At 40.9% G+C, this 18820-nt stretch overlaps 1 protein-coding gene across 3 annotated transcripts; it reads left to right on the top strand.

Annotated features, from left to right (window-relative positions):
* The first annotated feature begins 1669 nt into the window (after positions 1-1669).
* LOC138196268 (protein unc-119 homolog A-like) lies at positions 1670-18814 on the top strand. Of its 3 annotated transcripts, XM_069146155.1 has the most exons (6): positions 1670-1938; positions 2035-2282; positions 14578-14691; positions 15169-15268; positions 15391-15563; positions 16247-18814. In XM_069146155.1, the coding sequence occupies exons 2-6, from the start codon at positions 2159-2161 to the stop codon at positions 16357-16359; spliced, it is 624 nt and encodes a 207-aa protein (XP_069002256.1). In that variant the 5' UTR covers positions 1670-1938; positions 2035-2158; the 3' UTR covers positions 16360-18814. The 3 variants fall into 3 exon arrangements, with proteins under 3 accessions (XP_069002256.1, XP_069002255.1, XP_069002254.1); XM_069146154.1 differs by lacking the exon at positions 1670-1938 and having other exon boundaries at positions 1970-2282; positions 15178-15268; XM_069146153.1 differs by lacking the exon at positions 1670-1938 and having other exon boundaries at positions 1970-2282.
* Positions 18815-18820: the final 6 nt, after the last annotated feature.

Raw genomic sequence — 18820 nt, 5'->3', positions numbered from 1 at the left:
TATTTCTTCCTCAGCTAATGAAAAGAGGACAACCCCAACTCAATTTAAAACTGGTTTTGCAGTAAATGCAGACTGCCTCTAGGGTGCAACATTTCCACATAAACCTTGTTTTTCCAGGTCTTTTATTAGTATTAGATATTTAAGGAGCTATAATCTCTCAAGAAGCCATGTGTAAAACACAGCTGCAGCAGAACAAGTCTGTCTAGAGTGGCTCCTCGTGGACCTGAAATCTGTGTGCACTCTAAATATTTACACAGAAATCAGTCTTAACTGGCATTTTTGTTGTTGTTGTTGTTGTTGTTGTTGTGGCATCTGTTAAATGCAGTTACAGCTCGTTTGGCACTGTTATCGTCACACGCACAGTGCCACTACAGAGCTGTGATGGACAGTCAAGTGTGACTGCGCTCTGCAGTGAGTCATGCAGAGACTTGACATGCATCAGTAGAGAGTGAAAGAGAGAGAAATAGGATTTAAACCTTGCAGTGTTGTTTACACCCAGCTCTCTCCTCAGCTTCTCCAACAATGATCTGTTGAGGTCTGTTCGTTGTTCCAAAAATACCAATATATGATTTAATTTCTTCAAAGGATCAGTCTTAGCCCAGTTAACAACAGCTGGAGATGTGAACTTTGGACAAATTGCTACTAATTAGAACTTAGCTTATCAAAACAAAGTGCAATTGACATATGAAGTTGCAGATGCAGCTCAGACTTAGACCCCTTTATACATTTATATATATATATATATATATATATATATACATATATAGGTGCCTGATTGCAAAATATATAATAGAAATAACACACTTTAAAAATACTCTTGTAAATCTTAATGTATGTATGCAGGTGCTTTAATGTTTTCATTGGTAAGAGAATCAGTTAGTCATAAAAACTACAAGTAACAGTTCTGCATTCAAAATGTTCTTAAAATATTAACAGTGAAAAGTCCTTCAGAAATCCCCCACGTAATTTAGGTGTAGGTGTCAGGCCTCACTGAGGGATCAGAGGAATCTGAGATTAATGAGGAAGAGGAGAAAGAAAGAAAAAGGTGAGAGCTACTTATAATCTTTGTTTTTGGCTCATTTTTGGGTCGGTGGAATTGAAATTTTGCATCACACGATTTAATCGAAAGCAAGCATCACTGATTTTAGGAGCTATATTAGTAAGTAAATTACAAAAAAATAAAAATAAATAAATACTGTCAAATGAATGCGTGAAGTAAAACATTGGCCTGTATGTGTCCCCGGAAAATGTGGAGTGGAAGCATAAAGCAGCACAAAATGGAAATGTGCAAGTCAAAATTGTCATTATCTGAGAAATGTTGTCAGCCTACTTTGGATCAGTTAAGAGTTAGCTGCATAGGCCATCTGGTAGGCTATCAATAAGAATATATCTACTAGGAGGATTTGGTGTTATTCTGTTTTAGGGTTACCGATTATTACAATAAACCATTCGATGTCTACCTCAGAGCTTTATACTACACTGACCTGCTAGTAGCCTCATTTGTTTTTCCCCGGGTTAGCTCTGCCCCCTCAACAGACAAATGTAACAGGCAGTGCAATTATTAGTGGTGTTTTGAATTAATCAGCTGTTTGTCATGTTGATTGCTGTGCGCACTGGTTAGTTGTCGCGCAGACTGTGCGCAGAAGACCTCCCACCCCCCTCTCTGACGGCAACAACCATCTGCCGCCTCTTTTTCAATTTCAAACCCCGCAGATTATTTCACACAGATGTCCAGGCTTTACTTGACATAACCGAAATCGCGTCTCGAAGAGCAGCTGCCGCAGAAAAGCAGCAGACTAGATCCCGCTCCCCGCACGTTGCGCTCAGCCAACGGGAGCAGCGGCCGCGCTTTGCCTGCGGAGACAGACTGTTGGATCATAAAGGCGAAGCGGATTTGAATTAAGCACCGGATAACAGACAGCAACTCTGCATCCTTCGGTGAGGGAGGGAGGGAGGGACTGTTTTGTATCTTGGAAGCCCTGGGTTAAGAGAGGGGGAGGAGGAGCGGAGAATGAGCTATTCTTGTACCAGCAGAGGCAACAGCCAGGACCCATCAAGCGCTAAGAAGCCTGCCGGGAGTAATCCAGGCAGAGACACCGGAGGCACCGACAGCGGCACAGACAGCACCGGCAACGGCAGCCCGAAGCAAACGCCGGCGATGAAAGTGAAGAAAGGCTGCAACTCCACCGACGTCGGGGTCCCGATGACCACGGAGGAGGACCTGCTCGCGAGCGAGGTGGTCACTCCGGAGGATGTCCTGGGCTTGCAGAAGATCACAGAGAGTAAGTTAACTGCTGCTTGTTGTGTTGGTTGTTGAGTGAAGAAGGACGACAGAGATGTTGAAATCTGTCAGCTCCAGTATGAGTCATGCATCACGTCATTACCGTGTCCCCTCATTTATGTAATGTATAGGCCCTATTGAAACACATGGTTGACATCATTGAGGTACCCGTCTGCAGATAAAGCCCTCTCAGTTGGTCTCTCGGTAGCCCCGGTGACCTGTGGAGGTGCCAGCCTTCAAGTGATGTGTGGAGGTTAAATGTATTGCACACAATCGCGGAGGTGGCTGAAGTGTGCTGCTTTAATAACGACCATGTGAGCAGTTTGAAGAAGTGCAACCAGGCTGGAAAGCATTACGGCTTGATGAAGCAGTGAAGGAGTCACCAAATGCACTTAATTGCTGAACATGCACGACACTGTACCCTGTTAAATCACATCAGCTCTTTAGCTGCATTTCTTCACTTTAGGATCATTTGGCTGGAAGTGAGATGCTGAGGTGAACGAGGGGTCACCATTCAACTCAAATCTACTTCAGTGCAGTTAAAGACGTTACTTTTTATTTCAGTAAAAATAGCCACAAGGTCCCTTACTTATGTACAAATACCTCAAAGTAAAAATACTTAATTACAATTAAGTACAAAAATAGGAGAAAAAAAGATGTGGTTGTGATATTGTTTTATATTACATGGTTGCATCATTGTTACTGATGCAGTAAGTAACATTTGCTGTTGCATTTAGTTGAGCTGGAGCTAATTTTAACTACCTTATGCATAGTGTTGTTTAACGTGTACAGTAATAATGTGCCAAATTAGAAAGCTGATCACTTCTTTTCATTTGTAAAAAATCTGTCAAATAAATGTGAGTAAAATATGACTTCTGAGTAGAGCAACAACAAACAGGAACAATACACCAGCACAAACGCCAATAAATTGTAAATTAGTACAGTACCGTATTGCAGTATACTTTTTTTTTTCTTCTTTTCTAAAGTACTCTATTCACTCTCTTCATCCCCGTGGGGAAAGTCATCCTCTGCATTTTGACCCTTCCTGTGCACACACACACACACACACACACACACACACACACACACACAAACACAAACACACACACACAAACACTAAGAGCAGTGGGCAGCCCCACATTTCAGCGCCCGGGGACCAACTCTAGTTCTTTCTGCCACTGCCTTGGTCACGAGTACTGACAGCAGTATTCATGTCAGAAAACACTTGCAGATGAGAGGTCTAACATTTAAAGTACTGCTCTTTTTAAAGTAGTTTTCAACTCTCTGGCTTTGCCTGCTCACAATGTCGCAATGAGAAACCCGCTGATTACATAGTGTTTTACTTAACGCAGCTGTTTTTTTTAATAATGTCAAACCTCTAAATCTCCAGGAAGCTCTTATGTGCACAAGAGCACCTGCGTCTATTATCAGCCCAGTTAGTTAGCTAACAAGTGACAGAGGGACGTCTGCCTATTTAAAGACCAGTGTAATACCTCCCTTACACAACACAGTTACATTACTGAGCGTGCAAACACACTGGGATTTTCTTATAGCTAATTTAAAAGGTGTTTGGGGAATTTGGACTTGTCATCAGCACAAATTCAGGTTTTTTTTCTTCATTTCTGAAGGCCACGTATCTTTTCAAAAGCAGCACCACTGAACACATTTCTACACGTAACGACGAGCGCTTATCTTGTTACTCTCTTGAAACTTTTCCTGCAGCAAAGACAACTCCACTCAAATCATATTTTCCATCCTCCTTTTTCCCTTTTCCTTATTTTTTTACTCTTTCTTTCATGTTGTTCATAACACAGGAATGTAAAGTTATGAGAGTGAGTTCTTGCTCGTCCACTCCAACATAATCACAGCTTACTGAGCTTTGGGAACATCCTGTGGCTCTGTGTGCTTTTATTCACGGCCACCGAAAAGTCTGCTAGTTTCTTTAATTCTCATTTAACTTGTCTATTATTGGGAGTCAGATTATGTGAGTCATTTCAGCTGTATTTTGGCTTGAAAGTGAGCATATGAGTGTCTCTCTTTGTGTTTTGATCCGCAAGTCTGATGCCATATGTGAGTCTATATGAGATCGATGTCCAGCTGCGCACGGACGCGTACACGAACATCGTAATGACTCTGTCTCCCACGCTGGACCCTATTATGGTCTTGGAAACTCTCACTTTCTTATCTGGCAGCGTCATTGCTGGAGGCAAGAGGAGGCATGTGTGAATCACCACAGCAACGTGGATACACGCTTGAATCACTACGGCAACGTGGAGCATCTCTCCTTGGTTACAGCCAGCGGAGCGTGCATCTCTGTTCTCCCACACACTTCCTCCTTTCTTTCCTCTTCTCGCCTGTTTAACAGTGTACTGTAGGTATCTGTCACTTAATGGGTTATATGGACAGAAATGGACTCGCGTATACGCAAACACTCACTAGACACCATGGCGGTCAAACAAAGCAGGAAACAGCCTGTTGCTGAAGCCCTGCTGTTGTTTTGTGAATCGTGTCTCTCCGTTTATTGCTGCTACACGTTCTCGAGTGGCGGAAATTGATCCCTCTCTTAAGTGGCATGATACAAAGCTGATGGCATCTCAGCCAGACTTGACAACAGTCCTGAGTCGAAGAGCGCTGCTCAGAACTCAGATGTCTCCGAATCACAGACGAGGAAACGTCGCGTTCAGATAAACTCTCAGAAAAGTGACTTTCAAACAGAACAAAGTTGCCACTCATCATTTTGCCCTCTGTACATTCGGTAATCAAAGGAAGCTGCTGATGCCGAGATTCATTAAGATAAGCATAGACAAAACAAGCTTTCCGCTCAGTTTACTGATTTGATCCAAATGTTCTTAACTGAATCTTAAACTTAATCTGTCACGTCAGCGTGGAGCCTGAGTGAGGAAGACCCCCTGCCGACTCTGTCATTGTGTCTTGTTTGTTGTTGGGATGCAACTAACAGATATTTTCAGAAATATTTTTCTTTTCCAATTAATCTTTTTTGTGTTTAGAGCTGAATTAATTTTGACAGAAAAGTCAAGTCAATTTGCTGGCAAAAATATTAAAAAAAAATATCAGCTCCACCACTGAAAGGATATGCTGCTTTTCTGTGCTATCGTCAATTAAATAACTTTGATGATTTTGACTTCTCTTGAACAAAACAAGACATTTGAAGACATGGCTTTCAGCTCAGCCATATTTCATAGACTAAACAATTTATTTAATGTATCAATAATACAAATGAATGTTAGCTTACAGTGATGTAGAACAGAGAAAAGCTTTTTTCTGCATAGAAATGATTCTAATCAGTTATTAAAATAGGCGTAATTTGATTTTCTGGTACATTAATTGATAATTCCACAAATTGTTTCAGCCCAATTTGAGAGCATTGAACATGCAAAAAAAAAAAAAAAAAAAAAAATGTTTAACCAAGAAGCAGACGTACAGTGTACCTTGATATGAAAGACTTATTCTCTTCAACTCTATCAGCATCAGCCTGACTGCACAGTTGATTACTCCAGTGCAGCTGAGCTATATTAGCTGATTGGCATCAGCTGTTTTCAATCACAGTGTGTCAGGTTTACAACATTGTGACACCACTCTGATGATTACACTCATTCACAGTGTTTGTGGCAGCAGCTTCCTTCCACAACCCAACCTTCTCCTGATTTTGGATTTAACTGATGTTCATCTATGTCTTATTAAAGGAATTAGCTCTCTCAGCAGAATCTCAATAGCTGCTTTTATTCTTTGAGACCTCCCTCAAGGTCTTTTCTGCCAAGTCCTGCACTATAATATATTTGTAAACAGCCACAAGGACATTTACAGTGCTTATTAATTTGCAAGCAGCATTTGTCAACAAACATAACTTGTATAACAAGACATATTTTATACCCTCATTATCATGATTCATCATTATTCACTGGAGGAGTTATAATTGTTGATAAATACATTCATAAACACTTACATCTACATTTAAGTGTGTAATTTATCAACTAGTTATGGAGAGCATTTAAGTGTTAATCGAGGGACTGAGCTTCAGATATTGAGATGCAATGATTAGTTAATCGTTTATTCAAATGAAAGAAAATCTATAACTGTTCTGATGATTGTTATTTTTCTAAAAGGCCTTTTTTCAAGTGAAAATGTCAACTTTGCTGGTCAAAGTTTCTCAGATGTGAGGATGCTCTGCTTGTCTTTGTCTTACATTGTAATGAATTGAATATTTAAGGTTTTGGTCAAACAAAACAAGACGTTTGCTTTGACTTAACAGTTAACTGGGAAAGCAATCAGCATAGGAAACAGGAAAATAATGGTTTAGGAAGAGGACCAATGTGATATTTGTATATTTCTGTATTGTCAGCATGCAACAATTACACTCGTCGTGGTCAGTCATACTCATCAACACCTCTAATGTAGTTTCACTGCTTTAAATGACATTTCCTGAGTGTCTTCAAAAGGATTCACAGTGGTGAGACCTGACAGAAGACATCATGCAAACACAGAAGTAACCTGTGAAGTTTTCAGTGTGACAGCAAAATAACCGGGTGATGATCTGTTGAAATAAACTCACTGACCCGCAATTTCAGATAACCCACTTAACCCTGCAGTCTTGTTGGCTTGTACTACTTTAACGGTGTGCTGCTGCAGGTCTGATGCCGTTAAATGCTCCGCTTTACTGTGAAGTTAAATGGGGTAGCAGGTGATGAAAGCAGGCCAACTTTACGCTTGTTGTGATCATTATAAAATGACACAAATGGGTCATATAATTAGGGAAGTCCCGACACAGATATCATCTCAAAGACAAGATAAAACAACCAAGAGACATTCGGAGCCTGCTTTTTGTCTCAGCATGACTGTTTAGGCATCCGACATCTGTTCATGCTTCTATAAAGCATGTGCTCGTAGTGAACATAGACTAACTGAAAGTTGTGTATAATTAAATTGGATTTCCAAGTGCTGTAAGCTGCATCCGTATTTTGAGTCTTACCATGATGCTCCACCAAACAAATGTCAGTGTCTTGTCCTGCTTTCACTGTTGCCATGACGCTGAAGTCATCAACAGGGAAATCAATCAATAGCATGACAGACTGTATCACAGAATACATTAAATTCTGTGAACACTCCACCGTACCATCCCGGACTGTACACTGCTTCCCCAACAACAAGCCGTGGATCACCAGTGACCTGAAAGTTCTTCTTAATAAGAAGAAAGCAGCCTTCAGGTCTGGGGACAGGGACGAGCTCAGGAGAGTGCAGCGCCACCTGAAGGAGAAGATGAGGGAGTGCAAGGACTCCTACAGGAGGAAGCTGGAGGCAAAACTCCAGCAGAACAACGTGAGGGAGGTGTGGACCGGTATGAAGGAGATTACTGGGTTCAAGGGGAGAGAGAGACAACCAGGGGGCTCCCTGGAGAGGGCCAATGACCTAAACTGTTTCTTCAACAGGTTTAATTCACCGCCCTCATCTGTCTCCTCCACACACCACACCTCCCAAACACCTCTGCTGCCTCCCCCCTCCCCCTTCTGCCCCCCCCTGGTGAACTGCATAGAGCCCTCAATCTCAAAGGGCTCTTCCTCCATTGACACCTTGACTCCCCCCCCCACCCCTCTCTGTGACGACTGGCCAGGTTAGGAGACAGCTTTGTGGAGTGGGCGGGAAGAAATCACCTGCTCCTGAACGTGGCCAAGACCAGAGAGATGGTGGTCGATTTCAGGAGGAAGACGACGGCTCCACAACCGCTGAGAGTTCTGGGAGAGGAGGTGGACATGGTGGAGGAGTACAAGTACCTGGGTGTGTCCAGGACAACAGACTGAACTGGAAGACCAACATCAACGCTGTCTACAAAAAGGGGATGAGTCGACTCTTTTTCTTGAGGAAACTTCAATCCTTCAATGTGTGCAGCAAGATGTTGGAGATGTTCTACCAGTCTGTTGTGGCCAGTGCATTGTACTTCGCTGTGGTCTGCTGGGGGAGCAGCATTGGAGCCGGCGACACCAACAGACTTAACAAACTGGTTAAGAAGGCCGGCTCCATCATCGGCTACAATCTGGATAGTCTGGAAAAGGTGGTGGAGAAGAGGACGCTGAACAAACTATTGTCCATATTGGATAATCCTGACCACCCTCTCCACCACCTGCTGCAGGGACAGCGGAGCACTTTCTCCAAAAGATTCCTCCAGCTCCGCTGTCACAAGGACAGATACAGGAGATCATTCCTGCCCACTGCAATAAGACTGTACAATAACTCACCTCTGGCAAAATAAGACTGTTGACTGTGTTTCTTGGTTGTTTGTATATAATATATATAGCTATATACTGTACTGTATACACTGTATATACTGTGCATTTTATATTTTATATTTATATTTTATATTTATATTTATATTTTATATTTTTACTGCTATTTTATTGCTTTTCTATTGTTCTATTATTATTATTGCTTCTGTATGCTGCTGTAGCGAAAAAATTTCCCCTCGGGGATTAATAAAGTAACTACCTAACCTAACCTAACCTAAATTCGGGTCAGTAAGGCAGAAACATGATGCGTCACTCCTTCACACTTGCACGCTATTAAACTTTATCACAGTGACTAGTTGAGGAAATTGCTCCTGTGTTATGCTGAGCTGATTTTTTACAAATGTTTTTTATTGAAAAACAAGTATCCTGAAAACGATGTTTACTCAAAATCCTGTAATATAGTAAGGACGGTATAATGTACAAGATCTATGGGACCACACATCCATTTAACAGTTTATAGACATTTTGGTTTTTAATAATGCCTAAATATAGTTAACTGGCTGCTCAAGAGCTTGGATTAAAAAGTGGAAGTTGAGTTTGCAAGAAAAGATTAAACATTTATGCACCATAAAATGGTGACTGAAAGCTGTTTAGATAATTTTTTTTGTGTGTTAAACATTATGATACCTGGTGTGACTTTTTTTTTATTTTGTAAACTTTGATGCACGATCTCCACTAAAGTTTCAGGTGCATAAAGAATCACAGACGCACCCGGATCACTGTTCACAAAAGCATGTGTAACTCAGGTGCTGATTTTGATCAAGCGAAGAAACTTCTGAAGAAACTGAGTTCTTACTCACGAAGGGTATAACTTCTCTGTGGTCTGCGCACGTCACCATGTTGCACACTGTTCGTGTGCAATAGGAGCATCTTTTTGATCCACCCTCGTACATCTCTTCATCCCCATCTCCCTCCCCCTCACTGTTTTACCCCTACCCCCTCTCCACAGTGCTTAGTTGGATTTGCCTTGATATGGGAAACAAAACCGGATTAGTCCATCTGAGCTAAGTGCCTTCTTTCTCCCACCTAAGGGTCAGATCTCCCTTTAGTAAGTCCAAAAGATGACCAACTAAAGTGGACATCTTTGTTCTTGTCATATTTTCTTCATTCTCTTTAATTGTAGTGTCCTGCAGAGCCGATGCTAGATTTTTTTAAATGCTAAAACTGATATTTGAAAGAATTTTTACATTTCAGATTTGCTTTACTGAGGAAATCAGATTTCTATTGATACCAAATGGGCCTCTGATTTGACAAAATGATTTTTTTTTTGTATCCAAATCTGACCACATTTTTTGTATTATCAATTTTAAACTAGCTTAAAACTGCCATTACTTTCACATTACACACTTAATAAATCCAGTGTAGATAAAGTTTCACCTTTTTTTTGTGATTTTTACGTGATTAAATGTGTGTCTCACTTCCAGGGAGATGAAAAAAAAAACTATTAACTGTGGAAACATCCAGTTAGGATGTACCCACCAATCTGAAGCTCAAGTGGGACACATTAAACTAGATCCCATTATCAGTGTCAGCGGTTATTTTGGCCAGCACGCATGTTGTGTTTATAAGCCTTTAATATGTTTGTGCCAAACCCTGATACTATAAGGCTCCTCAGGTGTGTCCTGTCCCAGTGTAAACTGGGTGAACTGCGAAAACAAGCTCAGATCTCCATATTTTGACTGGATCTGGGTCATCGGGTGCAGTATGTGTTGAAGATACATACATAACGTCACGTATATCAATTACCAATTGTACAGAAACTGAATTACATCACGTACATGACGTTACCTACGTAAAATTACTTATTTAAGACCTAAGCTATAATGGTTCCCCAAACCACCATGGATTTCGGTGACTCAACCTAAGGCCCCCTTACATTTCACGCCTAAGCACATCAAAATGTGACACGATATCCTCTAGTGCACTGACAGGCGTACACATTTGATGTAATACCGAGTTGTTGTTGGAAATATACCAAAAGATGTGACAGTGCAGTCAGACAATTCATTGTAATGAAGAATTAAGTCCAAACTAATTGGTCATCAATCCATCATGTTGTCATTGTACCTCGGTAACACAAATAGCAATCCACAGAACAGCAGCATGCTGTGAAGTTGGTTACCTCTTGGAGGAGGTGGAGGGATGCAGCAAAAAAAAAAATTTACTTGCTGCAGAAATTAGATATGATTTGCTGTCGAAAGTGACCGGTGTCTGGTTTTGCAGACTCATTTTGATAATCAGTTGCTGCCTGCACTAAGCTCTGTAACAAAGACACTGAATTTACTGTGAACGCTTTTCCACGATTCAGGAGTTTTAATGTGAACTCAGAAATTCTGACTTTCCCGTCGGAAGTTAAATTTGAACACCCCCTGAAGTCTGATTTCTGACTTGGAAAACTGAATCCAAGAAGGCTTCTCTGCGCATCAACAGTAGTGAATGCTTTAGTAATACTGTTTACGCATCATAACTGAATACAGCTATGGACAGTAAATAATGAGGCTGATGTCAGTGAGATAAAATTACAAACAGTAAACCTGACAAATTTAATATTTATACCAATTAAATGTATTAGGACAGAAAACTCGTCAATACAGTAACACTGTACAAAATATGTTATGTTCCTTTCAAAAGAAACACACTCCGAAATTATTATATCAGTGTGTTGTATTTGTTCATGTTCAAGCACAGAGTTAAAGTTAGGATACCCATGAGCCCATTAGCCGTGTCCACAAAAAAAGCGGCAACTGTAAGTGGTGGGAATAAAATATTCTGCCGATCCATTTGTTCACTGATGAAGGATATGAAGTTCAAAGTCACAGCAGAATTTTGTCAGAAGCTGCTGAAGGTGAAGTTTGAAGAAGTGGTTTGCAGACGAGCTTCCTGTTTCCAGCCGCAGTCGACTCTCAACGACTCATTTTTGACTTAGTATGTTGCCTAATTCAGCTTTGACTGCAGTGACCAGAAACACTGCACTTTGAATTCACGTAGCTTTGATCAGTCAGACACAAACACACTGAAAGCTTGGGACATGTTCTGTATGGAGATGTTTACCATCACAAACAAGAAGGAGAGCTGACAGTGATAAACTGGAGTCTGCTTGCGGCTTCAGTGGTTTCTAGCAGCAAGTTATTCTCAGATGGTGTCTGTGTCTGTGTCTTTGTCTTTGTCTGTGTGTGTGTGTGTGTGTGTGTGTGTGTGTGTGTGTGTGTGTGTGTGTGTGTGTGCGTGTGCGTGTGTGTGCGCGTGCGACCAGAGGTAACAGACTGCATGTAATTTACTACAAACACCTCAGGTTTTGTGAGGCAAAGTGAGAGAGAGCGCACACACACACACACACACACACACACACACACACACACACACACTCAAACACTCAAACTTGCACTACAAATCCGTTGTCTCTCATTCAGCCTCATTGCCCTCATAGGACTTCATTGGGAGGCACAAAGGTAACTATTAGCACTGGGTTAGTAAAAGGACAAGGACATCACCAGCTGTGCTACAATAGGGTTTGTTGTACATGTGTGCAGCACACACACACACACACACATGCAGATCTGTCATTAATGCTCCCACTCCTCGCAGGCACAGACATTGTATGTTATTAATTAAAATTATGCTGCTGCTGCTGCTGAGGGTGTTTTTCTGTTTCGTGTGTGTTTGTGTGGAGGCTGTGTGAATGTTCAGGTGTTGCACAGCATTAACTGGAGCATCATATGCAGAGTTGATGTGTGTAAACGAGCTGACCTCAGCGTTCAGACTGACAGAGGAGCAAAGGCCTCAGAGCGTCACAAGGCATCAGATCAGCGTTGTCAGGAGCGCTCACCTCATGCAGTAAATGGAGTTGACAACATGCTGGGAGTTGGAGCTGTGGTTCTACATCAGGGATGCGCCATACATAAACATGAAAAATAACCCTCAAGGAGCACTAAGAATAATCCTCCAGCGTGGTTTAATGTAGAAATAAACATGCTCAGGCTACAACTTGGAAACATCTTCATCCTGATTGATCCAGACAAACATATTTTCTCATTTACATTTCACATGAACACTGGGTAACCATAAACTCCCAGTAAAGATGCAGACTATTTGAATTTTAACTTATATCCAATCATTTTCTCTGTCATTTTTTGCCATATCATCAGCACACCATCCCCTTTTGAGCTGATTTCAACCAAACTTATTAGCAGTTACTTATATCTACATCCACTGGATACAAAGCACCCTTTTCATGTGGACACATTTTTCTGGCCACCTGATGAATGTCAGTTCCAAATTCACTCGTATAGCTTTGTTTTTGGTCTCTACCAACTTCAGGTGGAAAAAATATGTCTCTTTATCTGCTAAATGCTTGGAGCATTTAGCAAGCAAAAGCAAAAAGAAGCAAAAGGGCCCTTTCAGTTACAGGAAAGGAGACTACAACTCCCACTGCCACTAATGAAGTCAATCGAAATGAAAAGAAATGGGCCCAAAACGAACGGAAACACAGTTAGGAGTCACTGTGAGAACAAGAACAGAAATGCGATTTTTGAGGTGGCCGGAGGTAGCAAACCCACTCACCCACCCCCATCCTCATATCCCCACACCCCCACCCATCCACCCACGAGTTGCTCCTGATGAGCAAGTGAGAGCCTGTATCGTAAATACTGAGAATTCCTCTGATCATGACAGTCACTACAACCCCATTCACATTACCATGATACAGTATTATTGTCAAAAAATTGGTTATGGCCAATGTAAATATCCCCATGTTTCTGCAATTTCCAGCAGGGTACATTGCTGTGATGATTCGTGCTCTTGTCAAAACATATTGCTGAAACATCGATCCTGATTTATGTCTGCTGTCGTGCTCCTGTCAAATTATTTAAACTGTAACAAGCAGCCGAGTAGGAAAAAACATCAGCTTCTGACATGTAGACTGAGTCGCGAGATATTGAGCATTTCTCGCTGCTAATGAAAAAGGTTGATTGGCCAGTCAGAGTTGCCATCACTAACAATTAAATCATCCTTCAGACACCAGTCACTCCACTGTTTCACTATGTGTGTGAGCAGGCAGATCTGGTGGGCCACCGTCAGCTGACGCACTGTTTTTGAGTGAGAAGAGAACGTGTCCATCAAGAGAGACTGCAGAACATGCAGAGACAACTTCAGATATGTCAACATTAAATCAGAAGGAAAACAGACAGTGAGCTAGGAGGTGGACATGACGTGGTCGCACGCATTTATGGCTCTTTTAACCCATTTTTCTTCCATACATCGACATCGCGCGAGTTTTTGTTCGTCCGGTGTGAGGCGACAGAGCAGTAGCATATATCCACTGTCTCATCCTCTCAGTGGAGACGATGAATAGATGTTGCAGTTGGTATCGGATCAGGCAGGAAGCAGGAAGTGTCTGCTCTGCTGGGGAACTCGTAATAAGCGGTGACACTGCCACTGTAAGGGCAGGAAGGATTAGAGGAATAAAAATAACTTCTCTTTCTGACTGGGTGCTCGACTGTGTGCCTGTGTGGCATTTTGAGGGGATTATAATAATAGTAACTATTTTTAATGGGTAAACCTGCCCTTTAAGGTGGGGATTCAAATGACAATTATTATTATTATTGTTGCCAATATGACTCCTCCTGAGTTTCAGAGCGAACACCAAAACTGCTTTGATAATTTAGAAAAATTGACATGTTTTCAACCTTTTTCTATTTAACAAAACATGTCAAACTGCTCATTGCCTGCTAGTTAAAATAAACTGCCTAAATGAAGTAAGTTTTCTAGGAAATATTAGGAAATATCTCATCAAAGAAGAGTTTAAAAATCTGTCCACTGTTTTATGGGCACCAGTCACTTTTTAACATCCTCTTCTTTGAGCACGTTTCAGTCTCTAAAAGTATTGTTTTTCTGATACCTAGCCACTGTTTCTAACTAATTGAATGTGTTTATCAGAGAATTATTTACTGTACACTTTGTGTCTAATCTGTAACTAATCTGGATCCTCTTTTACTCTCTCAGATTATCTGTGCAACCCAGATGAGAACATTTACAACATTGACTTCACCAGGTTCAAGATCAGAGACATGGAGACCGGCACAGTGCTGTTTGAAATCACCAAACCTCCATCCGCAGGCGAGTCACTGCACTGCTCTGTGTATTTGTTTGGTTTAACCTCCATTTACTATTAAAACACTATCGATAAGTACGGCACCTGCTTGATGCTGGCTAGCAGACTGAAGAGTGATCAAATTAAACTTATTTATATGTCTTGTGTGTTCTCTGGCAGGCAGAGTGGGCATATATTTACCTGACAAAGTAATTTATGATCTAATTTAACCCTGCTGGTTTTCTAATGGTTTGGATTTCTACGCTATTTTACATTAAATTCGATGGCGACTTGTTGTTTTTTTTTGCCCCAGTAGGCGTCGGGGCCATGATGTATTGTAAGACGGGATGTGCCGGAGTTGGCTAACATTACATGCTAACTTCAGTATTTGCTGGAACATGTTTGTTTTCAGTCAACCACAGAGGAGCCGATGGCAAATTTACATGTCTAAAAGCGTTTCATTTCATTTTATTCTCTTCCATACAAACTGATCTTCACCTTAGATAAAGCAGGAGAGAAGAGGGACATCGACCCAAACGCTGGCCGGTTTGTTCGTTACCAGTTCACTCCTGCTTTTCTCAGACTGCGGCAGGTTGGAGCCACGTAAGTGAGAACGTGTGTGAATCTGGATTTACATGGATGCAGTTACGAGCAGAATTGAATGCTTTGTTTTTGCTTATATCTGACCCACGCACCTTTCTTTATCTCTGTCTTCATCCATCCAGCGTCGAGTTCACGGTCGGAGACATGCCCATAGAAAACTTCAGGATGATCGAGAGACATTATTTCAGGGAGAAGTTGCTCAAGAGTTTTGACTTTGAATTCGGCTTCTGCATGCCCAGCAGCAAGAACACCTGTGAACACATCTACGAATTCCCACCTCTGTCTGAGGACATGAGTAAGTCCACACACACACACACACACACACACACACACACACACACACACACACACACACACACACACACACACACACACACTTGAGAAAACAGTGTGGAGGTCCTGTGGTTCAAGTAGCATATAGTCCTATAATCCTGAGGGACAATTTCTGCAAAAGTATGTTGGCATAGTTAAAAATACAACCCTTACTACTACATATTATGGCTAAAGACTTTATGTTTGCTACAACAAATGTAACCAAATGCAACTACCAGACATTAAATGCCTCTGAAAAACATCAAGGAAAAACTAGAGTGTAATGCTATTCTGACAAATGTTGCCTAACTTTTAGAAACTTTAAACACACAACACAGGAGGTCGTATTTCAGGGTAGGAACAAACAACCTATAAAGTCGTATGGGTTAGAAGATTTGTTTAAGTGTGAAGACATTTACTTAAAACTCAAACCTCAAAGTGGCAATAGAGGAAAAATAATCTTGGCACCATGAACGTCGTTATAATATTTCACGGCAATCTAACCGACGGCTGTCCAGATATTTCAGTATACAAAATAGATATATACTTTTTTATTTGTTTCTGTCTTTTTTTTTTTTTTTTATCTTGGTGACCCCTTTAGTGGTGCTGACCCACATGTTGGGAACCGGTCCTCTAACAGCAGTAATGTTTTGTGTCTGTTCGCAGTCAGAGAGATGGTCCTACACCCGTACGAGACGCAGTCCGACAGCTTCTACTTTGTGGACAATAAGCTGGTGATGCACAACAAGGCAGACTACTCGTACAACGGTGGGACGTAGAGAAGACACACCGGCAAGAGAGACCGGCGGATTAATGGACTGACCTGAGGGATGATCAGAGTAAACTGGTGGGGTTAACATCCTGTCAATCCAGCAGTCTCTCTCTCTTTACCTGTCTCCGTCTCTACATCTTTTTCCTGCTGAGAAAACGCCATCCAGAAAGCGCTCTCACAGATGTGTCTGTTTCAACCTGTGTGTGTAAAGCCTAAAAAGAACACACACAAACATACACATGAATGCACACGGTGGCGTCGCTGTAACACAATGTGTTCGTAACATGATAAACCAGCAGGTAAGCAACTTTTTAGGAAATGTCAGGTGGTTTTCGTCCTCTAACCACGTCATGTAGTGAAAAAATACAGATAGAAATTTTTTTCCCCCTTCCTGTACATGTTAGGGATTAGGAACAAATCTTGATCATCTGAAAACGTGTTTTTAGGACTTAAAAAACAGTTTTGTCTCAGATTCAGTGAATGTGTGTGTCTACTCTTGCTTTTTGGTGTTGTGTGTGTGTGTGTGTGTGTGTGTGTGTGTGTGTGTGTGTGTGTGTGTGTGCATGTTTTTTGTCCTTTCTATGATTGTTTATGCGTGTCTGCGTGTGAAAGTCTGTCAGTTTGTTGCATGATTGCTGATTTGGTAAAAATATATTAATTTATCTGTCAATAATGTGATCATTTGGTTTGTAAAGGTAAATTAGATTTCCAAAAGCTGTTGGCACATTTTCTACACAACAGACAGTAGATAGTTATTTGAAATTATTCAGACTTAGACTCCTTTATTCCTTTTTAATTTCTCGAGTCTCGTTACCTCTATTAACCGTAAGGCGTTTGTGTTTCTCGTTTTTGCTCAAAGCACAACATCTTTACAGAGCAAACAATGAGGGAACTTTTTAGGGTAAGCTCACCTGATATGACCATAAACGTACTTTGTCATCTGTGCACCGACTGTACTTTTCCAGACTCATGTTGCTTTGTTAAGGTGATAAAGAAGTTGTTCAAAACAAAGAAACTCTTTATAAGAGAAGAAAAGGAAAACTTGGATTTGTAAATGTTACTTCTCAGTCAGTTACACTGCATAAAAGAAGAAGGTTTGGGGAATGTAGCAGAAGTCATCTAAAGAACAAACCACCCTTAAATCTTGTGTTTTTTTTGTGTTCAATCCAATGTTTTTTTTTTTGTGGCAGCGCTTGTCATGAACATTTTCTCACTGTTACATTTCTGTCTTGTTGTTTTCAATCGGACACATTCCAGTGATTTGGACCTGAGTGTGTTGATCTGTGGTTATTTGAAGGTATTTATTATTTGAACTGTAATATGCACAGTTTGCTTTCGCTGTCTGTGTTGAGAAACAACCCGACTCAACAGCATACAAATAGTTCTTGGTATTTTTTTTTCAGCATATCTTCACATACTCTCTGATTTTATGCACCTTAAAGTCAGTTTAGTTTGTGTGTTTGACAACTTTGATTATTCTGAGTTTAAAGGTCTCTATTTGCAGTCTTGATATCCATAAGAAGATATTTCTGTGGTTTTAAGTCCCAGAAAACATCTCAATATAGCTTTAAATCTCCTCTCTTAAGCTTCTCACTGGATCTCTACCAAGAACAGGCTGTTTTGTGTCTGTGTCTCTAAGGTGCATTGACATCAATTGGATCTTTTCTGAGTGCAAAATGTCCGGGCCAATCACAGGCTTTCTTTGGTCTTGTAATTTGCTAGCTCTGCGACGAAATGAGCGCCCAGCAATTTACTGTTAGATAAAAAGTTGGACAGTGGGCCATGATGAGGATGGACGTAGTTTGTGATGTCACAAACTCACTCAAGTCCAAACAGCACAGTTGTTGAATACGGGCTGTGCAATATCAGTGGACTGACCGTTTTGACACTTTCACAGGTTTTATACAATACCTGAACCTGCTTTATGGTTAAAAAAACAAACAAACCAAAAAACAAGGAAATCTCAGTATATACAATATGGGACCTTTAAATTGCAGTGCGTTCAAACACATGGGTCATACTATTTGTAAATGCTAGTTGAGCCGGGTCTGTGAGGAGCAGCAGCCAGTTGAAAGGAAATTACTTGAATGCACCTGTTGTGTGTTCAGATCAACACAAGACATTGATTCAGATCATTATTGGCTTCAAAGCGATTAAAATCTGAATGGTTTTGGGTTATTTTTCTTTTTGTCTTTTTTTCTTTTAGGCGTGCAGAAGTTGCACAAGAGACAAAATAGGAAATTTGAGTATGAACAGGGGGGAACTCAGATTGGACTGAATCAGAGATTAAACTGATTGACTTGAATGTTTTGTCAACGATGCAACACATGTAGAACAGATTTATATATGACTGATTGTGACTCGTACAAATTATTTTGAACTCATGTAAAGACTTTGGCGATTCAAATGTTGGTGTGACTGAACAAAAGTAAAATAAAGATTTATGGGACTTTTTGAAATAAGACGGT

This window comes from Embiotoca jacksoni, unplaced genomic scaffold (genome assembly GCF_022577435.1).
Source record: "Embiotoca jacksoni isolate LCO1_2020_lvr unplaced genomic scaffold, fEmbJac1.0.p SCAF_13, whole genome shotgun sequence".
Lineage (NCBI taxonomy): Eukaryota > Metazoa > Chordata > Actinopteri > Embiotocidae > Embiotoca > Embiotoca jacksoni.
This window is presented reverse-complemented; position numbering and strand designations above follow the sequence as displayed.

Coding starts and splice junctions, on each gene's coding strand:
- LOC138196268 (XM_069146153.1), top strand. CDS start 2,012: ATGAGCTATTCTTGTACCAGCAGAGGCAACAGCCAGGACCCATCAAGC. Junction 2,283..14,577: donor CTTGCAGAAGATCACAGAGA/GTAAGTTAACTG, acceptor TTACTCTCTCAG/ATTATCTGTGCAACCCAGAT. Junction 14,692..15,168: donor CACCAAACCTCCATCCGCAG/GCGAGTCACTGC, acceptor TCTTCACCTTAG/ATAAAGCAGGAGAGAAGAGG.